This window comes from Colletotrichum navitas, assembly GCF_030913465.1.
Source record: "Colletotrichum navitas strain CBS 125086 chromosome Unknown LY79scaffold_73, whole genome shotgun sequence".
NCBI classification, from domain to species: domain Eukaryota; kingdom Fungi; phylum Ascomycota; class Sordariomycetes; order Glomerellales; family Glomerellaceae; genus Colletotrichum; species Colletotrichum navitas.
The window spans coordinates 28,337-47,936 of NW_026850619.1; the positions used below are offsets into that span (position 1 = coordinate 28,337).

The following is a 19,600-nucleotide window of genomic DNA, read 5'->3' on the forward strand; positions in this document are numbered from 1 at the left end:
TCTGTTTCTGTTTCTGTTTCCGTTTCTGTATGAGAGACAGACGCAGATGGAAGAGATAGAGTGAGAGAGTGAGAGAGTGAAAGAGTGAGAGAGGGAGAGAGACAGAAACAATAGGAAGAGCACCGGTACCAGGGCCATACTTGCTATCCCATTCATGTTGCCATCGTCCTACATTACGCACTTGGGCAGACAGGGCCGGGGTGACAAGCGTACTGTAGGTAACAAGGGACCCGGTCCAACGTTGCATGCGCCCCAGGTGCACCTCAGCTCTCTTCCGCCTCTGCCCTGGCTCATGCTGAATGCTCTCTGAGTGGCTACTCTTCCTGTCTCCGTCCTCCTTCGGCGCCTCTCTCATCCACTCACTCCCAGCTCCTCTCACTCACTCCACATGGGCGCACACATGGACAGACAGACAGACACATGGGCGTGTATGTGTCTGTGTGTGTGTGCTCGCCCTCTGCTCCTCCATTGGCTCGCCTCTTCCCTCTCTTCCTCACTCTCTCTCGTCTTGGAGCGTCGTGCCCTGGACAGAGTATCGCACGATTAACACCACGCTTACTTGACCCGTACTCTCACCGCCAGCCAGCCTTGCCATCGGGGGGTGGAGGAAGGCATCCTCACTTTCTCACAACCATACTACTAAGAAACCTTCCTCACCTCTCCCTCCCCCACCCCGATTGCTGCTCTCTGAACCCGCGGACGGACGGACTTGACACAATGCTGCACGCAAAAAAGATGCGTTCCTCCTCCCCCCCTGTCCTGGCCCGAGCTTCCGAGCTGCGTGTGCGCCGGGAGAAGAAACATGTCGCCGTCATGAACAAAACACCCTGCAGGCGCCGTCTCCCCAGGCTTCCATGCAGGTTGCAAGTCTGTTTTCTTACGTGGAGACCGTTCCCGTCCCAAGCGCCGCCGTCTCGACGCCATTAACAACGCCGTTAATGCTGCCGTTACTAGGTTAGTGTACCATATCGGTGTCGGTAGCGAGAGAGAGAGAGAGAGAGAGAGAGAGGGAGAGGGAGAGAGACGCTCTGTATGTTCACCCCCAAATCTCGATCGATCCCTCCCACCATGTATTTCACCGAGGAAATCCCACCGACGTGCTACCTCTCGCGGTGTACTATCCCCATAGCATATGCAGCCTCCGTCCCCGGAACAGGCTCGGGTACGGTAGTATTGGCGTGGGCTCTCTCTCCAGCACGCGCGGGATAATCGTCGCCCAATCACCACCGGCGGCTATTGATGTAACTCTCTCTCTCTCTCTCTCTCTCTCTCTCTCTCTCTCTCTCTCTCTCTCTCTCCTATGTAACCCCCTCCTCGGTCTCCAGTTCGAAGAGGCACCGACGGTGCACAAACCCGTCAAGCAGTCCACAAGCGGCGGCCGGCCCACAGACGTCGTTACCAGGAATCCGGAGCAGACGATCAAACGGCCTCTCAGAGCTAATCAGCATGTAGTAAGTAAAGTATGTATGCCTGCCACTGGCATGAGAGAGAGAGCGAGAGAGAGAGAGAGAGAGAGAGAGCCCCAGCGGGCCCAAAATGGTCCGCTGCTGTGTCACCAGCTTTGCAGGTTTCTTGTCTTCATTTTCTTTCTTTTTCCTTTCCGTTTTTTCCAGGTTTCCAAGCGGCTTGGGGAAGAACGATGACGGCCTCGATCGATCTCCGACGCACGTACGGGCCATCGCCTTGAAAATGCATGCACAAATACCGGAATATGTGATGATCTCCAGGGCCCCCTTCTTGCTCGTCCTTGCTCTCCCACTCGCTCCCTTCTCCCCCCCTTCGCTTCCGCTGCCGTCCGCTCGTCCCTTGTGCTAATGGACCGCCGCTGCCTGCTTTTCCCTTGCCTTGTGGTGTAAACTACCCAGTAGTGTAGTGTAGTGTAGTGTAGTGTAGTGTAGTGTAATGTAGTGTAGTTTACGTCCAACCCCGTGGTAACTAACTGCTCGATGGTCTTTGCTCATACCCTCCTCTGCGTTTCCCTGTTTTCTTTAGGGGGGGGGGGGGGGGGGGGGGGGGGTGAAGAGGGGGGTGTTCCGTGAGATCGGATCGGTGTGCTTATTATATTCGGTACCTGTTCTTTACATTTGCCTCTTACGCTTCAAGCCCCTGACACCTTGATTTGGGGGGGTTTTTTTATGCTTGATCTTTTTTTTCTTTTTCTTTTTTTGCCCCCATGATAATCCTTCAATGACACACACACACACACACACACCAACGCACAGGTAACCACTTCTCGCTCCCCTTTGGCCTCCCCCTTGTCTCGCCGAAGCTCCATTTCGCGGGCCGGGAAAGCTCTATCGACTGCCCGACGAGGACGATCGGAGGGGCGACCGGCGGGCCGAGTGTACACCGAGTGTAACCAACTCGGAGCCCGCCAGCTCACCTCGCAGGGTGTGTAGAGCAGCGAGCTGCCCGGGTGCGCGTTCGTCGGCGACGGTGATGTAAGATGCGGCAATCGCCCGCCTGGGGATCCGGGTGGTGGAGGAAGGCCAGACATGCGTGCCCGCGGCGTCCATGACAGTAATGTGACAAACGATAAACCGCCGACATGTCCTCATCCTGATACTTCTCTCCCCCCCCCCTAGGGTTCATCATTGGGGGACGTGTTGACGAGCAAATGATCTGATGCCATACGTCAGGCCTGTGTTTGGGTTTAACCAAGCATCGAATGACACGGGGGGTAATGCCAGACGACAGTCCTTCATGCCGCCCCCCCGGGGGCCTGTGTTTTGCATGACAATGCGGAGAGAGAGAGAGAGAGAAAGAGAGAGAAAGCCACAAAACCCTTGCCTGCAGCCAAAAAGAGACCCAACATGTGGCCGTAATGCGTAATGCAGAGAGCCGGTCAGTGCAAGTCAAGACTCAGCATCGCAATCGCAGTCACGGCTTTCATCCCCCCAGCTCCCGAATGCCGTCTAGTCGTCCCTGCAACGGCACGCCTGCTCTATCGCTAGTTCCCGTACAAGGGTAGCAATGAAACATGGGCTTCCTACGCGGCTGTAAAGCAGCCGCCCCCCACGAGAGAAAGCTGGCGTATCTACGGACACATCAAGCGATCTCCTCCCATGTCAAGCTCAATAGTCTGGAGGTACGGAGTAGTCGGCACAGATAGAGATGGCGAATACCACGCCACAAGCCTGCTCAGCCCATCTCGACCGGTAACGCGCCTCGCATTACGTGCATGCACTCCACAGTCACGGGCAAGAGGGTGGAACGATGTTGGACTGAGAACCCGCCGCCTCCTATGGATATCTCCAACTACCTTCCTTCTCCATGCCCATACCATAAGCAAGCACTCCGATGAGTGGGAAACGTGCATATGTGTGTGTGTGTGTGTGTGTGTGTGTGTGGAGTTATGCCTTGCAGATTCCGGTGAGCGTTCGGTGCCGAGTCCGCATGGGGCTACATGATAGCCTACTAGGTATGGAGACGAAGGCGATATGGTAGGCTTTGCGAGCCGTTGTGTCTGGCTTGGAAGAGATGGATGTTGATTTGGCTTCCGTCCGTCCATCCCAAGCCCACCAAGCAGCCACCACCCCGGCCGTCCTCCGAGAGCAAATGTCCATCTATCAGGGCCGACGGCAATCCGTTTCCGCAAAAGGAATCCTTCCACCCCATCTTCCGTCCTATTTGCCTTCTCGGCGGCTTCCATTTGGTGGCCACATACACTTCGAAAGGGGGCATGGAGGAGGTCTGACGTCTTGAGAGCCTCGCCGCCGTTTCTCCTTCCAAGTAACCGGATCAATATCACACGTTAATTAAGCCCGTCTTTCGTCATCCCGCTCCTGCAGAGCTTGCATTCGCCCCCGTTCCAAGGTCTGCCACCCAACAAGTCCAACGTGGCGGCTCGCCTGAGGATGGATGGATGGATGGATGGATGACGGGGCCCCCGGGACCGTACCAAACGGCGCGTTCGGTCGGTTCGACAACGTTGCGGCCAGACATTGCAGACATGGGGGAGACGGTAAAAAATGGGATAGGACCGCGGAGGCGACGGTTCATCCAAGGAAAACACATCAACGCCGTTTCCCAGGGGTGCGTGCCCCATCCATCTGTAGGGATGCAGCTGTGCCTTTCTCGCAGGCCCATTGGTTGCGCAATCCCAACCAGGCCCGTCATGTCGCCCAACACACATGGAGGGGTATGTATGGCGGGAGGGGAGGAAGCATTGACGCTGGCGGTAGCGACGGGGTTCCGAAACGCCATATCTCTTGCTCTCGGCGCGTGACGGCCAGCATTCTAGCCTTGGAATGGAGTGTGATGAGGTCAAGACAAGGACAGCAACCGAGTGATAATGCGTCCCCCGATATTGATCCTCCCCACGTCCAACCCTCCGAGCACTGAGGTCACGTACAAAGACGAAACTCCAAGATCTCCAGTATTGCATGACGCTGCCAGCTCAGACCCGGGACTGAACCGCCATCGTACCAAACTCTGGACCCGTGATATGCGGCGGGACCTGGTGCTTCCACATCCTTTTTTTTTTTTGCATCACGTTACGCCTGACTGATACTCGCATACCACCAAACCCCCCTTTCCCCTCAAGAGGTCGAGGAACGGGAACGTCCACAGACGCCCATCCCAACCCCCCGCAACGGTTCATCCGTGGCAGATCAGACCGTCAGACAAGGCGAGCTGAAGCAAACACGCCTCCGTGCACCTGTGACCTCTTCCGCCAGTGCGCGACGGCCGAGGAAGGGGGGGGGGGGGGGGGGGGAAACAGGTTATGGCGTCGTAGCACAGCAGATGAGGTCTCACAGACAGCACCGAAAGGGGGGTAGGGCGAGAGGCGTCACCGCCGACAGCAGGCCGCCGCCGCCGGTCACGGCTGCGATCGGATCAGACAGCTCCGAGACGCAGGGAGGGCGGCCCAAGATGTATGTTTTTTTCCCTGCATCTCTAGACGGCGAGGCATCTATCTCTCCGCCCCCCTCGGGAACGGACCTGGACTCGAACGGAGAGAAAGGCGAGGGCGTTATCCTTTCTCTGCAAGCACGGCCTGCGGGTGTGAGCCGAATCTGGGGAAGCACTACGTCTCTAGAGGGCAGGCTAGTTGCCTTTGCGTCGACGATCCATGCGGCCTTGACGGACGCAGGCCAGCCAGCCAAAACTTTTTTTTGTTTTGGAACAAATTCATTCCCTGGAGCTGTCGAGCTGAGCAAAACTAAGCTGCAAGTCGGCGAGACACATACCCCGGTGGCTCGGAGCTCTACCTCGACCCGGGTAGGAGGGGAGGGGGGGGCATATACCTCCTTCGTGGACGGCACCGTTGCCCGAGGCCAGGGGAGTCCTGTGTAAGCACATGTAGACAGGACGTGGCATTTCGGACGAGACAAAAAAAACATTGGGGATTCCGTCCCATGCGCATGGTACAGACGCTGGCGCGTGAGAAACGCCTCCGACAATCTCCCACCCCCACCTCGTTCGTGAACAGCCACCACGATGGCTTCCTCCCCGGACCCCGGCCGCATTCCCACTCTGCAAGTGTGCAAGGAACGGCATGCCACTCAACCAAAAAGAAAGCTAAGGGAAGAACTCCATCCCACACGCACAGAGAGAGACATATGCACAAGCATGAACCCCGAATAAGGCTAAAGCCCCCCCCCCCCCCCCCCTTTGGCCTATCGGGGCCCGTGAGGGGGCGGACAGGATCGAAGCAGCAGGCAAAAAAAAGCGACAGGCTGGGGTGTGCCACGCTTACGGACAGACAGACAGACCATGCCACGCTTCTCGCTTCTTCTCGTCCAAGCTCTCCCCCCTTCGGCGAGCCGAGCGAAGCACTTACTGGATACCAACAAGACGGGGCCGCCGCTATCGCTCTCTTGGCCCTGCCGACTTGAGACAAGCCACAGGTTTATCTGTCTAGTGAGATCCAAAGGCTGGCTCGCGAGGAAACGCCGTTTTTGTATATAATCTTCCCGGCCCCGTCGGCACTCAACTGATCTAGCACCCGCAGAGTCACAATATCGATTCCGCCCAAGGCTGACACCGTCGTCTCTCCCGCGGCGGGGGGGGAAACCTGATATGGACGGGTTAGGGAGTCCCAAAAGTCCTAAAATGCACACATATTGGGCTTCCGTGTCCCACGCCGCCGCCACTATGCACGCACTGTCTCTGCATTTCACCGCCTCTGTGTAAGCGCGCCTCCATCCAATAGTCCCCACGGCGTTGCATTTGTCACTCCCTGAAAAAAAAAAAAAGGCTTCCTTTCCCAGAAGGAGGTGCTGTCACGAGGGGGAGGGCCCGCGGGCTGAAGAGGCTGCCTGCATATCTCGGCGCGGGACTGGGGACGCGGTCCCGGTTTCGTAAAGAGCGGGAGATATCGTGCAGAAGATATGAGGGAGGAAAAAAGGGGGGGAGAAGAGAGAAAGAAAGAAAGAGAGAGAAAGAGTTCTGTCAGGGATGATGGGCTATTTTTGCTTTCCTAGACGCCATGCCACGCCACGCCACGCCATCTCACTGGGACTGCAGGCCCCCGGTCGTGCAGTTTAAAAATCGGCAGACATTCTCCTCCACGAGCCTAGCTGAGCCTTGTCAAGGGGGGGGGGGGGGGGGGGTCTCTGCGTAGAAGGTGTTCACGGACGGTAGAAGCGTCCCCAATGCGACCTCCACGCCGAACCATCCCCAGCCGAGCTGAGCAGCGACTAGGAAGAAGCGTACCTCAGTATGTATGTATGTATGTATGTATGTGCTCTGAGCTCCGCTAGCAGCGGCGGCATGTACCGCAGCCGGATCCTGGAATCTCGAATTCGCGTCTCCGGCTGGATGAACTCGGCTAGCCAAATACTACGCGTACGGATACAAGTCCCCTCCGTGCCCCGGCCTGGCTTGTCTTTCTGCCAAACCGGGACCCCTTTGGAGAGCGGCCGCCTTCAGTCCCGCATGCCGCGCCGGACGACCAAGATTAGGTTAGATCGTCGTCAGGAGCGCCGGGGGGTGCCCGCCTTGACGGCCGGTCAGCTTACATCACACGGTACCGCGCACTTTACACACGGCATGCTGAATCTCTGGCGGATTGGCGGTCAGAGGACGGGCTCATCTTGTCTTCTCCCCGGCCAAGAGTCGATGAGAGAGGAACGTCCAAGATAGCAATCGGCACACGTCATTGCAGTGTGTCGAGGGCGGGGCTATAGCTGCACCGCGTTATCGCCGGTTGTTTGCCCATCCTTTCCTCGCTCCCCCTGGCAGAGGCCTCTAAACAAGATTCGCAACCTGGACCTTGACGATATAACAGAGCGTGTTGGAGACCCAGGCAAAACACCCCCGGACCTATATCATGCGCGATATAGGTTTAGGGCAAGCAGACTACACTATCTGCAACAGCGCGGATAGCGGTAGAGCTTGGGCAGCCGCGCCCAAAACGCCCAGCTGATCCTCGGCGCCATCCGACCAGACCACGCCCGTCGCATCTCTGTTTGTCATTTAGGTGTTCGCAAGGATGGTTTGCCGCGAATTACAGCGAGCGACCATCGTGAGAGACAAAAGTACCCCCCTCCCCTTCGCGGTCAGAGGTTCAACGCCGCATGGACTACCCGGTATATGGGTGACGTCCCAAGTAAAGCCCGGGTAAACTTGGCCAGCCTCCAGGGAACGAGCGGTCCCATCGCCACGCACGGGGGGGAGGGGGGACACGGGAGGTTCTGGCTGGCTTCTGCGTGCCTGAGACGAGGACGGCAAGACTGTGACAGCAACTCTAATCCCCCTCGTTCAAATCCTTCTGATCCCATCCCACGGACGGAAGAGGTTGGGAACGGCCGGCCGCCAATTCATGTCGGTGCAGCCCCTCCCCGCACAACCCGGCGCCGCGTACGCTGTTTTAGAAAAGAAGCCCTTTGACCTTTGCCTCTGCGTCTTTGCGTGACGTCCTGCTTCAGAAAGCCGCGTTCCTCACCACGAGACGGGGCTGGGCGCATGGGACTTTCGTCAGACGCAGACACGCACACACACACACACACACACACACAGAGAGAGAGAGAGAGAGAGAGAGAGAGAGAGAGAGAGAGAGAGAGTCGCCAGCAAAACACGAATACAGCTCGGTGCAGGTTGCATTGCTGGTTGGCGCCTTTCCGGGGCGCCTGCGAAACATCGCTGGACCGTGCGGTGTCAGTGTCGGTACAAGCGCCAGGAACCTTTACTACGTAGAAGCAGATGGATGGATGGATGGATGGATGGATGGATGGATGGATGGATGGATTGCATGGCGCGTTGTGCCTGGTGTTTTGCAGGGTTTGCTATGATCCTCCGAGAGAGGCCCTGCTGCCCAGCCCCCCCCGAATCGTGTGCCTTATTCTCCGGCCCAGGAGAAACAACTGCTTACTGCAAACGTGGACACATCTCGAGAACCCTCGCCTCCGTGGCATTCGCAACGGGCGACAGGACGCGGCCGCACACTGCCTTCGGTCTCCCTCCGTGCCATATCCGGCATCATGGTCCCGAGGTTTGCTGGCACGCCCGCACGCCCGGATGCGGTAACTGCTTCTCTACTTACTGTGACCCAGCACACACTGCTCGGCCGATACCGCGGGCACGGTACAATCCATGCACATGGCTCATGTGAGCGAATGCTCTCCAGGGGTAGGGGGGGGGGACGAGGGGCTCTTACGCGCAGAGAACGGGGGGTTCAGGAACCAGGGAACCAGATGGATGGCTCGATGTCACGACAGGGACGAAGAAGCTTCAGGCGACGATGGAGACAACCAGGAACGCGCCGCAGCAGCAGCAGCAGCAGCAGCAGCAGCAGCAGCCATGGCCACGCAGCGAAATCTTGCTTTCGAGTCAAGCGCGCCCGACTATCCTAAATCCTCGGCGGCTCTGTTCTCCTCCCCCCATAGATAGGCCCTCCGATGGCGAGGTATCATCGAGGCCACCCTCCATATCGTTTCTGATATGGGCTCGGTGAGGGAGGTCGGCGTATGCTGGCGTTACATCCTTTCGAAGAGGCGTGCGTGGCATGCGCATCTTCGTCCCCGGTCCACCTCCCCCCCCCCCCCCCCCACCTCTCCAAAAATGCGAATAGCTTCGCTTCGCATTGTAACCCTAGATAGTTTAGGACGGGCCGGTCTGGCACCCACGCCCCCCCAGTCCCATTGCGCTCGAACGTACCAAGTAGATGCGCCAATTGTTGGTTCTCGCCGTTTCTCCCGACTAGGACGGAAACGGATCCATGCATGTCTAGTCCGGACTCCTGGCATCGCGCCGGCCCCCCGAAACATCACCAGCCGGTGTCCCGACCTAGACCCGTTCCTGTCTCTTCGTCCGGACCCAGAGAACCCATCGAAGAGGTGCGGGTTGCTTCGTCGCAGAAACCTCTGCCCCCCCCCCCCCCCTCCCCTCCCTTTCCAAGAGTTTCTAGCCCCGGACGCAGTCAAAGTAAACCGCCCCCCGCCGGCCGGGGAGAGAGAGCTGCTGCGGTGTTACGATATGCGCGCTAGCAGCGGCTCCGTTCGGCAGACAACTCACGCACACAACGCCGATCAGCCATCTATAGTCCGATCTCGTCGAGGTCTACCGTGTCCACTCCCGGGTCCCGCCACGCATACAGATGGAGGCCCCGTTGGTCATTCGCCGCCGTGGACCGACGCCTCCCCCGGTCAGGTAGGTGGTTTTTTTTTTGGTTTGCTTGATCCCGAAATGTTCCAACGAAGCACCGATCCGTCGTGATCGAAAGTCTTGGAACAGGTGCAGGGACAGGTCGAGGACATGGAAATGGCACAATGCATGCAGCCTGTCTGTCGTGGGGGGGGCATCGGAATCATGGAACGTCAGTCGGCTAATGGCACCATCTACGATGCCCACTCCCGAGGGGCAGCCATTCTTCCGGCGAGCGCCAATGGGAAGAGGCGGATCTGGGGACTTTCCAACGGTTTGAGATGTGCCGCTCAGGGGCTTGCTTCCTTATGGGGATCATCGTCAAGAGCAGGACTCGGACCTTCACGATGCTTCAGTATTCTAAGCCTTTCCAACCCGGAGAAGATCCTCCTTCCACCCTCGTCCCCCTTAATTTGCTTTACCTCATACGTCTAATTGAGTTTCCGGGAGATATTGATAGACACCTATCTTCATCCGCGATATCCGGCAGCAAGACGAGACACTAGCATGATTAACCATGGTTTTCCAAACACTTCCACCGTCACGCTGCGGCGAAACAGAGGCACGCCCAACACGCAACGACTTTTCCCTGGCTGGGAAAATCGCGATCCATAGGTCCCACCAATGGCGTGACATTCAGCGAAGCTCTCTCTGCGCCCCCCCCCTCTCTCACCCCACGACCGGGAGCTACCCCGCAACGTTACAACCGTATCTTCAAGCTTCAATTCACTGAGACGGGCAATGAGTAAGATGCGTGCCGCGGAATCCTGACACAAGGAGGGGCTGATGCTGCATGGAGATCTCGTCCGAGTACGGATATATCGCCGTTGCTTGCTATACCACTCTCATGGTTCACTACGCACCATGTCGGACCGGACGAGTTCCAACGAGGAAATCACCTTTAAAGTTTCCCTTGCACGCCCACTCGCTCGTCCGAGAACAAACCGGAGACTGCGACGGGAAAGTGTTGGCCCCCGAAAGGGCTGCGTGCGATACGCAACCAGGGATCTCGCTTCCGCGGAGAAGCTTTCTCGTGTGTGTGTGTGTGTGTGTGTGTGTGTGTGTGTGTAAGGACGCCCGACTACGTCAGTCGAGAAGGTATTCCAGACTTTTCTTTGACGGGAATCCCCTGCAGCCAGTGAAAGCCGATGGGCGAGGTGCTTGTGATGGTTTCCATTGGTAGCTAGACCTACCCTTCAGGTCCGATGTCGTCCCATCTACACACACACACACACACACACACACACACACACTTACACGGCTCTGTAACTCTCCATCTCATTGGGCCAATCTCACATGCCCTCTCAGGATAACCTCGATCTCTAGACCCATCCATCTCGCAAAGTTAATCTCGCACCCGTCTCACGCCGAAATACTTCGCCTCCTCCGCCTCGTGCTCCGCCCGACGAACTCTGCCCACGGCATCTCACCCCCCACGTTCCTCAGCCACACGGCCGCGCCGCCGCCGCCGCCGCCGCCGTCGCCGTCCTGTCTCCGTGTCCGTCCGGCGGCAGGCTGACGGCAACCTTGTGGGCCAGCGCCTCCGGCACCCGGCGGAGCACGTTGGCCGTCACCGACAGCCAGTGCCGCTCGTAGTACACGTCGCTGTCCAGCCAGAGGTTCACCGTCGCCAGGCCCGGGGTGTCGAGGAGCCGGAGGACGGCGCTCCACGAGTCGACCCACTGCTCGAAGCTGCTGCCCTCGTCGGCCTGCCGCCGGAACGAGAGGTTGACGCGCCGGAGCCGGTGGCCGGCGGGCCCCCGATGCCGCGCGCCGAAGAGGTTCCGTGCCAGGGCGATGTCGGTGATGGCGAAGGCCACGGAATCGTAGATCGAAGAAGCGCATTCCGAGTACCTGTTTTTTTTTTTTTATTAATTTACCGATGCATGTGTTAGTGCAATGTTTGCCACGACAAACTCCCACGTGCCCTGCGCCCAATAAATACCTCGGCGGTGGACGTGATTTCATGACCTACATTCGTTTACAGGTCAACATCATGGGTAAGAACGCTGTCCACGTTTCGCAAGGAACCGAGCGGCCCGTCCGGCCCCTCGCAATGTCCCGCCATATCTCCCTTTCCTCTCTCGACTCCTCGCACTTCCAGTGGTCGCACCAGGTCGACATCTCCCGCTTGTACCAGAGCGGTCCCGGCCCGTGCGCGTCGGGCGCCATCCAGTTGAACTCCCACGGCTCCTCGCCGTCCGCGGCCGTGGCGCCGGGTCGATCGAACAAGCACCGGGAGTGGGCGTACCCGGCCTGCGTGCGGATGACGTGCTGGCCCAGGCCGGCCGCGCGCCAGAGCTCCTGGTATATCATCTCCCGAACCTCCTCGGGCAGCTTTCCGAAGAAGCCCGTCGCGAGCTGGTCGTCCATCGCGAGGTTCGGCTGGGTGCTGTCGCAGTCGAGGGAGATGCCGCTCCAGAAGTCCTCGAAGGAGGCGCTGTAGTTTCCGCCATCTGACCGAGGCGAGCGGCGCAGGGCGTCGAGCGAGTCGCTGCTGCTGAGCGTCTCGGCCGTCGTGATGGCGTGGATGCTGGGCATGACGCTGCCGGGTCGGGCTCGGCATGTCCTGCTCCTGAGCTTGCTCACCAAACGGAACGACTTCTTTGCCAGCGAACGGATGCCAAGGCGGCTCGGCCGGGGGTTCGTGACGCTCATCGTTTGGTAAAGAGTCTCGTCCCGCGAGCAAAAGGCATAGGTGATGCGGACAAACTCAAACCGAGCACGGCGAGTGAGGATGGGACATCCGGTTTTAAAGGAGGCTGGTGTGACATGTCGAATTGGCGTCTACCTCAGCAAACGGCTATGGACAGGCATTGCACAGCCCGCCAACCAGAAACGCAGACAAACAAACTGATTTAACCGACAAACACTTGGACCGTGGGGGGAGGGAGGTTACGTCCGAATTTGGGCATCATGTTTGTTCGATAGGACGGTTCATCAGCGATCATGCATGGGTAAGGAGAGGGAAATATCGATTAAAAGTCTGTTTACGGGTATCGGGTCCGGTGCTCATCAACCATGAAAGTTCGGGTAAATCATCCCCCAACGCCGCGAATCATCGTAATCCAACAAACGCACGCTTGCATCTTCCTTCATACCCCGACATACTGGTGCATAACATGAGCAGAAAAGTGGTTGGCGCCGAGACCAAGCCCCTAATTCTGCTCGGCCTTGCTCTTGCCGGCACCGCCGAAGAGGCCGCCAACGTAGCCGCCGGCGCCCTTCAAGCCCTCGGTGGTCTTGCCAGCGACGGCCTTGCCGCCGTCGGCGACGCCGCTGCCGGCCTGGTTCAGGGCGCCGGAGCCCGGGACGGCGGTGGGGACGTAACCGCCCTCCTCGTCCTTGCCCTGGCGCTCGGCGCGGTTGATGCCCTCCTTGGAGGCCATGTCGCCGACGGGCTGGAGGAGGCCGCCCTTGCCGACCTGGCCCCCGACGAGGTTGTGGACGCCATCTTGGAGGGTGTCGACCTGTTCGACTCCGGTGACCTTGGTCTTGCCTAGGGTATCTGGAAACGAAAAGCGTTAGTGAGGCTCTTGTTCAACTAGCTAGGTACTAGTGCAAAGCTCTGGGATGGATGCGATATGATGAAGCGCAGCGCATCTTACCCTTGGTGGCGTAGCTAGCCTTGTTGTCCTTGGTGAACCATTTCAGGTACTGGTCCTCGAGCCACGGAACCCATTTCTCGTACTGCTCGTTGTAGGTTTGCTTTGCCCACTCTGCCATGGTGGATACTGTTTGGTGGTGATGTTGGGGCGGATAGAAGTGGTGGGTGCTTGATGCTCGGAAGTTGAACTGAGGTCTGGAATAGATCAACGGGATGAGCACTACAACGGACGATCGGCGCCAGGGACGAGGAAACACCAGCCTGATATAAACCCGCCCAAACTTCGCCCAAAGCTAGCAAGCATACAGCTTGCACACACACACCCACACACATACCTACGCAAATACCGGTACACTTCCGTCAGACTCGTCACTCACGCATCCCTCTCAGCTGCGCATGTTGCGTACGTGTGGCTGATGATGCTCATGTATACGTCATACCAGTCTGTGATGGAGGCTTCGAAACGGGGTGCTATAGGCTGTCTCGTTTGGTCCAGGCCACCGGGCAGGACCCCCGTCTGGACCCCTGCGCGGGGGGAGAGCATCATCAGATGCAATGACAAAATCCTGGAAGTTGGCAGCCACAACCAGAGAAGCGTCAGTACGCCACACGCGGGAATCCCAGCACCGTTGAGCGTAAGCGAGTGGCCTTCGAGGGATTTTAGGGGGGTTTCAGATTGTGGCCTTGGTTGGCCGAGGAGTGTTGGAGAGGCAGTCTTATTGGTTCGACACACTACACAGCCTGTGAGTTTCGTGATGTGGCACGTGGGAAACAGAGGGAGGTTGTGTGTGTATCCCGTACACTAGTGTAATACTGTATACTGCGAGGGAGACGAAGTGAGAATGACACGCACGAAAACCGGCCCAGATCTCGATTGCGGGTTACGACGTCATCCCGCTTCAAAGTGGATCTGTGCGGACCGGGCTGCGGGGACGTTTCGGCTTATGGTCCCGATAGCATCCGGGCCCGGTGTCAGAGTTGCGGCATCACTGGCCGTCATCGTGTTGTTTCGAGACGGTCATCTCTCATCAGTATAGACGTGTGGTTTTATTGACTAGGAGTGGGCTCCAATACAGAAAGGTCCATGTCGACGAGAGGACACCTCATGAGGTGATGGGCCCTCAGATTGTCTCGGTTTAAACAAGTTTCCAGGTCTGGGCATCCTGTGCGCCAATCACAACAACCCCCGGGGAAATATGTCGTACGGCTCTGGATCAGCGCCAATAGAATGCAAACTTGTCGAATTGTAGGATGACAAACCAACGATTTGCTGTCTGTCGCTTGAAGGGGAACGCCATTATTGCCGTGGCTGAGCGAAAAGAGAATTCTTTCTTTTTGCCGCCAAGAGTTTCTGACCTTTGGCCTAACACAACAGAAGTTCGATCTGGATCGGCCCGTAGAGATAACTTGACACATGACTGGAGCCACGTAGCGGCCGCTGCCTGAAGACAGCTTCGATCTTGGAGCAAATCCCAAAGGGAAACCGAGGACGCCTTGGCTGTAGTAATGGACACAGGAGTGTTGCGATGGGACTTCGATTTCAAAACAGGATGGCACTGCATAACAATGAATATATTTGCAGGCCATTTATTCAATCTTACCCGGTGGGCTTTCTGCGTTGTGTGGTGGGCAACCGCGAAGGATATTCATGGTGCATCTGCGTAGGTTCCTTCAGGGCTACACTTGGAGCCATGTTCATTGTCCGGTCAACCATCAAAGATTCAGCATGAATGCGAGGTAGAATACCGGAATAGTGGCGAAGAAGACGTGGTTCAGCCAATTATTTTAGCAGCCCTTGCATAAATACAAACAGGGTCACGTCGTTTATAAGTGCAGTTGACACATGTTTTTAGTCAATTCGGCAATGATAGTTCCCAATCTCTCAAGTCAACAACATCCTACGCGATGTACCTCTTAATATCCTCATCCTATCAGATGTCCATTTTCTATTATGCGCCTGATATCCGACTTGATGGGTTTCTGATCCGGTGGCGACTCAACTTCAACCTGTACCTTGAAATACTTCCTTCTCTCTTATCTTATATAACATTTGGGTATGTAGAAATATAAATTCGATCGCGTGTACTGGTAAAAGGTAATAAGGTTGGTTACTGGGCCTCGTAAGTGATCGCCTCAGAACATTTTTATTCCGAGTTCGACTTCTTCTGACACGATATGTGACCCAAGGACTAATATTACTGCTGGTTTGCCAGTCGATTCATTGGTCAATCCTACAGTATGGGTATCGTGTCCGCGATTGCTTCCATCCGTTCTGTTAGGATTTGGTCAACGCCCGTCGTCCTGTGCCCTGCATATGAAAACAGATGGTAACAGAGCATAGTCCCTCAACTAGGACCACTCCCCATCATCTCGCTTCAGTCACCGGTGCGGTAAACTAACCCATAGCAAGTAAGCCAGGCATGTGTTTTAGTCTCGCAAAACCACGCCAAGTTAGAGACCCACTCCAGCCGGAAGTAAGCATAGCTACACGAGGCCTGCATGAAAGCCTTCCCCAGTGTTCTAGACGAGATGTGCATGAACGAGGAACTCCTTTCCGGCGCCAGGACCAGCAAAATTAAATTAGCCATCAGCTTCATTAGTTTGTCTTGTGTGGCCCTACCTATATGAGAAATCCTTCAGCCCAGATCCGACAATGTGACACCTTCTCTACAACTTTCAACGGCACTCTCAGCCTCCTTTAAGCTCCATCAGTTCACTTCCATTGGATAGCCATAAGCTCAAAACGAGGAAATGCCGTAGTTTCTACAACTTCAGTTCAATCTAAGAAGGACGTAGTCAACACTCCAACTTTATCCCTTTCAACAAAGTACAACGATGGCGCATCAAACGAGCTCGGATTCGGTAGCTCGCTTAGGACCCTGGCTTTAATGATTGGGTTTCCTCTGGTGATGTGGTATATGTGGATTGGTGCGACGGACTACGATGGCCAGGTTCCTCTGCCAGAGCCCAATCGATCCTGGCCTGAGTTTGGTCATCACCTTGCCCGGCTGATCTACGAGGGCGCCTACCCGACAGCCAAGGCTTCGGGCATCTACTGGGTTTTCTTCATCGGAGAGGCTCTAATGTACTGCTACATGCCCGGTGTATTCAGCTACGGACGCCCCCTTCCACACGAGGGAGGCAGGAGACTGCCCTACTGTCTTCTGGAACATGGCCGGAGTGCCCTTCACCTACTGCCACTGTGCTTTGTATCTTGCCAACCACAATCTCTCTGAGTACCACTGGAGCCCCTATGCACTGGCAGCACTCACCGCTATGTACCTCTCCTTCTACTGGAGGTGGGACAGCGCCAACGGCCAGAAGAACGCGTTTCGTCACCAGGAAAGGGGCCAGCTGATCAAGTGCAACACGTTTTCTCAAGTGCCTTGGCAAGCGATCGAGAATCCCAGGGTCATATATTCTTCTCCTTATCGTGGGGCTTGGTCACCGGGTTCAGGTAGGATCCCGGTTCTTGATATTTCGTTGTCCACAATCACTGACTGGATATTTGCAACAGGAGCCCTTTTCCCTGGTTTTACTTCGTGTTCTTCATGGTTATGATCACTCACCGTACCAACAGAGACATCAGCAGATGTCGGAAAAAGTACGGCGAAGCTTGGAAACGTTACGAGAGAGAGGTCCCGTACCTTTTTATTTCTGTAAGTTACAATTGGAACACGGGTTTCAGACATTGGTTAACAGTCTTCAAATACATCATATAAACAAACCTAGCACAGACGCCTGCCCCTGAAAACGACATCGGCTGAGGTGGAACGAGGAGTTTCTGGACCAAAGCCTGGCGAATGGAGAATGCACATCGCTAAGCTGCGGCCATTTGTAACTGTGTAAATCTGCCTCCAAAGATGTCATTCAGACATTGGCGCCTGCTCCGTTCCAGGAGGCTTTCACATCTTTCCAATTTCGCCTTTGTTGGCGTGAAGCAAGTATGTATGGCAAGACGACTAATTATATTAAATGGTATCTCAGCTTTGACATTATTTGCGTATTCATGCTTCACTTTGGAGGCGCCCAACCTAGCTCGTCCATCGGCCATTGGATCCACGACTTGTGGCTCTCGTCCAGCAACTCCCACGCCTGGGAGATCAGATGCATCGCCCAACCCTGGAGCCACCATTGGCTTTCAAGCCTCTTCAAAACGATACAAAAGTGCGCGTATATGGCAATGGCCTCTTGTTTGGCGTCTGGCGTCTTGAGCAGTGGCAGGAACTCGTCGGAAACGAAGTACTTCCAGATGAAGATGTCTACGATATCCATGTCGCGGCCTCCGTCGTGCAAGGCGAGAGACATGGGATGCATCAGCTCGTCGATCGCCAGGTTGTAGACCCGTAGCAAGTCCCCGTCGATGCCGCTGTTATTTACGCGCTGTCGGAGACACTCCAACGCTCCTGGGTGAGCACGTGAATCGTCACGGGCGGCAAAGAACCGCTCCTTCGCGTAGGTCAAAAGGGGAGTGAGTGGCCCCGTATAGTCCCTCGAGATGAGAAGCTTGAGGAGCGAACAAGCTCCTGACAGCAGGAAAGTCCAATCCGGGAAAGCGGATTCCCAAACGACGACCGATTCCTTGAGATAGCGGCCGGATGCAAGGGCTGGGTTTAGTCCACCGTCAGTCACTCGTACGAGATGAACTAGCCCGCGGGAGGGCTTTATTCACGAGCAGCATGGCAGTGCCAATTTGTGGAAAAAGCAGGGGGGTTACGACGTACCGAAGAAGATGGTTAGAATTGAAAACAGAAACAGGTTTTCTGCGTTACGCTCGTCCAGACCGCTCATCAGCCCCATCGCCTCCCTGCTGGCCGAACGATGATATAGCAAAGCCTTGGTAACGAGGGCTTCTTTGCGTTCGGGCTGCTGGTGCGCAAGGTGTAGCGCTGAGATAGACAACAATGTGCGCATCACGTACTCGCACTCCAGAGCCATGCGCACGACCGAGACCTTCCACATCTGGCGAACTATGGTATCTGTTGATAGTGTCGAATAGACGGAAGTAGTGAAGTTGTGTATGAGTTCCAGGTCAGTAAAGTTGATGTCGTGGTTGACTGGCATTGGTAGTCGCGCCGACTGCGTAACCCCATCTGGGGTGTCAACAACGCTGTTTGGCGTGCTGTGCGTCGCCAGTACTGGACCGCTTTGCAGAAAGTCGCAGTACACCAAGTGCCGGACGCAGTTTTGGCATGCTGGCCTCAGCTCATCACACTTCATTGAAAACAGCACGTTAGTTGATGCGGCGAAGAACGCTATGGCAGATACAACGGCATGTGGACCAGATCGCCCACCAAGCGTGAAGGAACCGCAGGCAGTCGTCGTCGAATGGTTGGCAACGGGCGGGGATGGCGTGCAGCAGTGTGAGGTGCTTCATCAGACTGACCTTTATCTTGCGCCTCTTGCAAGTCTGGCATCCGAGTTTGGACTTCCGATGTGGCTTCTTCAAGTCTTTGGCAGCCTCTGTGTCGTCCGATAGGACCTTCATCGTGTCTGGCGCGGATCCTCACTCCCTGCCCGGGAATATTTCCCGGGATGTGACCGATCCTTGGTGGAAAGCCGTAGGGGGGGGGGTGATGCGGCTAGAGCAATCCACTGCCGGCGCACAGCCAGATTAAGTCTCCGGGATGTTAACGTCAAGGGTCGGGCGATTTGAACTAGGCCGGGACTGCGGGCGGACGCAAGACCCTGAGAACACGTCGGACCAGACGGTACGGTCAATGATTTCTGCGTCGAATATGGCGCGAGAGACGGGATTGAGAGACGGGGTGGTATAACACCGATGAGCGGAGTTCCCCCCTTGGCGCTCGTATTCCTCGTTTAGCAATCGGAACATCGGGGACGAGTCCGAGCCCGGGGCAAAAGTCGGGTCCAATGTCACTTAACATCTTTGGCTTCGAGTAGGGAAACCGAAAAAGCGAGACAACGGGGAATTGAGAGAACCCGAGAAACCCGAGCCCCGTCGGCGCTGTCTCGAGGTTATAGTTCGCGAACTATAGCCTCTCTCAATTCTTAATCTTGTACCGTTTGTGGGCAACCGCAGCCGAATATTGAAGTACCAACCCCAGTTCATGTCAACAGCGGAGTTGCATGAGGGGGGCTATCTGCTTATTTACGGCAGGGTGTCTTTCTTTTCTCAACCCGTTTAACCTTGTTTGTTTGTTCACTCCCAACCCCACCTACATCCTTCATTCGCGCAATAAGACTTCTTGATGAGGCGTAGGAACGGTGTAGTCATTGCTTTAATGCCACATAGGGGCGAAAGCTGGCTGTTGTCCACTCAGTCAAAAATGTGTTTACATTTCTGAAAAGAAGGTTGATGAGGCACAAGAATCTTCGGATACATGACTATGGTGTGAGGTATTGCTCAACCATTCAGCTATTGAGCCGTTAGTCGTTCCCTTT

General features: G+C 56.2%; 7 protein-coding genes across 7 annotated transcripts; 2 read left to right on the top strand and 5 right to left on the bottom strand.

The window, feature by feature from the left end:
* The first annotated feature begins 207 nt into the window (after window positions 1-207).
* LY79DRAFT_565560 (uncharacterized protein) lies at window positions 208-755 on the top strand. The gene has a single exon (XM_060558741.1). The coding sequence runs from the start codon at window positions 300-302 to the stop codon at window positions 561-563; it is 264 nt and encodes an 87-aa protein (XP_060410083.1). The 5' UTR covers window positions 208-299; the 3' UTR covers window positions 564-755.
* Window positions 756-1,483: 728 nt separating this feature from the next.
* Window positions 1,484-1,888, top strand: LY79DRAFT_565561 (uncharacterized protein). Its single transcript, XM_060558742.1, is given in 2 exon segments — window positions 1,484-1,713; window positions 1,728-1,888. 2 exon segments carry the CDS (start codon window positions 1,537-1,539, stop codon window positions 1,854-1,856), a joined length of 306 nt encoding a protein of 101 aa, XP_060410084.1. The 5' UTR covers window positions 1,484-1,536; the 3' UTR covers window positions 1,857-1,888.
* An 874-nt stretch (window positions 1,889-2,762) lies between these two features.
* Window positions 2,763-3,756, bottom strand: LY79DRAFT_363387 (uncharacterized protein). The gene has a single exon (XM_060552763.1). It carries the CDS (start codon window positions 3,650-3,652, stop codon window positions 3,038-3,040), a length of 615 nt encoding a protein of 204 aa, XP_060410085.1. The 5' UTR covers window positions 3,653-3,756; the 3' UTR covers window positions 2,763-3,037.
* A 941-nt stretch (window positions 3,757-4,697) lies between these two features.
* LY79DRAFT_565566 (uncharacterized protein) lies at window positions 4,698-5,615 on the bottom strand. Its single transcript, XM_060558743.1, has one exon. It carries the CDS (start codon window positions 5,469-5,471, stop codon window positions 4,755-4,757), a length of 717 nt encoding a protein of 238 aa, XP_060410086.1. The 5' UTR covers window positions 5,472-5,615; the 3' UTR covers window positions 4,698-4,754.
* Window positions 5,616-10,826: 5,211 nt separating this feature from the next.
* On the bottom strand, window positions 10,827-12,484 carry LY79DRAFT_652390 (uncharacterized protein). Its single transcript, XM_060562579.1, is given in 3 exon segments — window positions 10,827-11,177; window positions 11,190-11,442; window positions 11,564-12,484. 3 exon segments carry the CDS (start codon window positions 12,244-12,246, stop codon window positions 11,031-11,033), a joined length of 1,083 nt encoding a protein of 360 aa, XP_060410087.1. The 5' UTR covers window positions 12,247-12,484; the 3' UTR covers window positions 10,827-11,030.
* Window positions 12,485-12,746: 262 nt separating this feature from the next.
* LY79DRAFT_593158 (uncharacterized protein) lies at window positions 12,747-13,314 on the bottom strand (the record flags this gene model as incomplete). The annotated part of the gene is made up of 2 exons (XM_060561519.1): window positions 12,747-13,096; window positions 13,197-13,314. 2 exons carry the CDS (start codon window positions 13,312-13,314, stop codon window positions 12,747-12,749), a joined length of 468 nt encoding a protein of 155 aa, XP_060410088.1.
* Window positions 13,315-17,147: 3,833 nt separating this feature from the next.
* Window positions 17,148-18,926, bottom strand: LY79DRAFT_565575 (uncharacterized protein). Its single transcript, XM_060558744.1, has 3 exons — window positions 18,582-18,926; window positions 17,920-18,409; window positions 17,148-17,802 (listed from the first exon to the last, which is right to left on the bottom strand). The coding sequence occupies exons 1-3, from the start codon at window positions 18,681-18,683 to the stop codon at window positions 17,210-17,212; spliced, it is 1,185 nt and encodes a 394-aa protein (XP_060410089.1). The 5' UTR covers window positions 18,684-18,926; the 3' UTR covers window positions 17,148-17,209.
* Between the last annotated feature and the right edge of the window lie 674 nt (window positions 18,927-19,600).

Bases quoted from the DNA above. Each gene is read 5' to 3' on its own strand.
- LY79DRAFT_363387 (XM_060552763.1), bottom strand. From the start codon at position 3,652: ATGGAAGCCGCCGAGAAGGCAAATAGGACGGAAGATGGGGTGGAAGGA.
- LY79DRAFT_565560 (XM_060558741.1), top strand. From the start codon at position 300: ATGCTCTCTGAGTGGCTACTCTTCCTGTCTCCGTCCTCCTTCGGCGCC.
- LY79DRAFT_565561 (XM_060558742.1), top strand. From the start codon at position 1,537: ATGGTCCGCTGCTGTGTCACCAGCTTTGCAGGTTTCTTGTCTTCATTT.
- LY79DRAFT_652390 (XM_060562579.1), bottom strand. From the start codon at position 12,246: ATGAGCGTCACGAACCCCCGGCCGAGCCGCCTTGGCATCCGTTCGCTG. The intron at 11,443-11,563 runs GTAGGTCATGAA...AAAAAAAAACAG, and splicing joins ATGTTGACCTGTAAACGAAT to GTACTCGGAATGCGCTTCTT.
- LY79DRAFT_565566 (XM_060558743.1), bottom strand. From the start codon at position 5,471: ATGCGGCCGGGGTCCGGGGAGGAAGCCATCGTGGTGGCTGTTCACGAA.
- LY79DRAFT_565575 (XM_060558744.1), bottom strand. From the start codon at position 18,683: ATGAAGGTCCTATCGGACGACACAGAGGCTGCCAAAGACTTGAAGAAG. The intron at 18,410-18,581 runs GTCAGTCTGATG...TTTTCAATGAAG, and splicing joins GCAAGAGGCGCAAGATAAAG to TGTGATGAGCTGAGGCCAGC. The intron at 17,803-17,919 runs GTACGTCGTAAC...GACTAAACCCAG, and splicing joins AATTCTAACCATCTTCTTCG to CCCTTGCATCCGGCCGCTAT.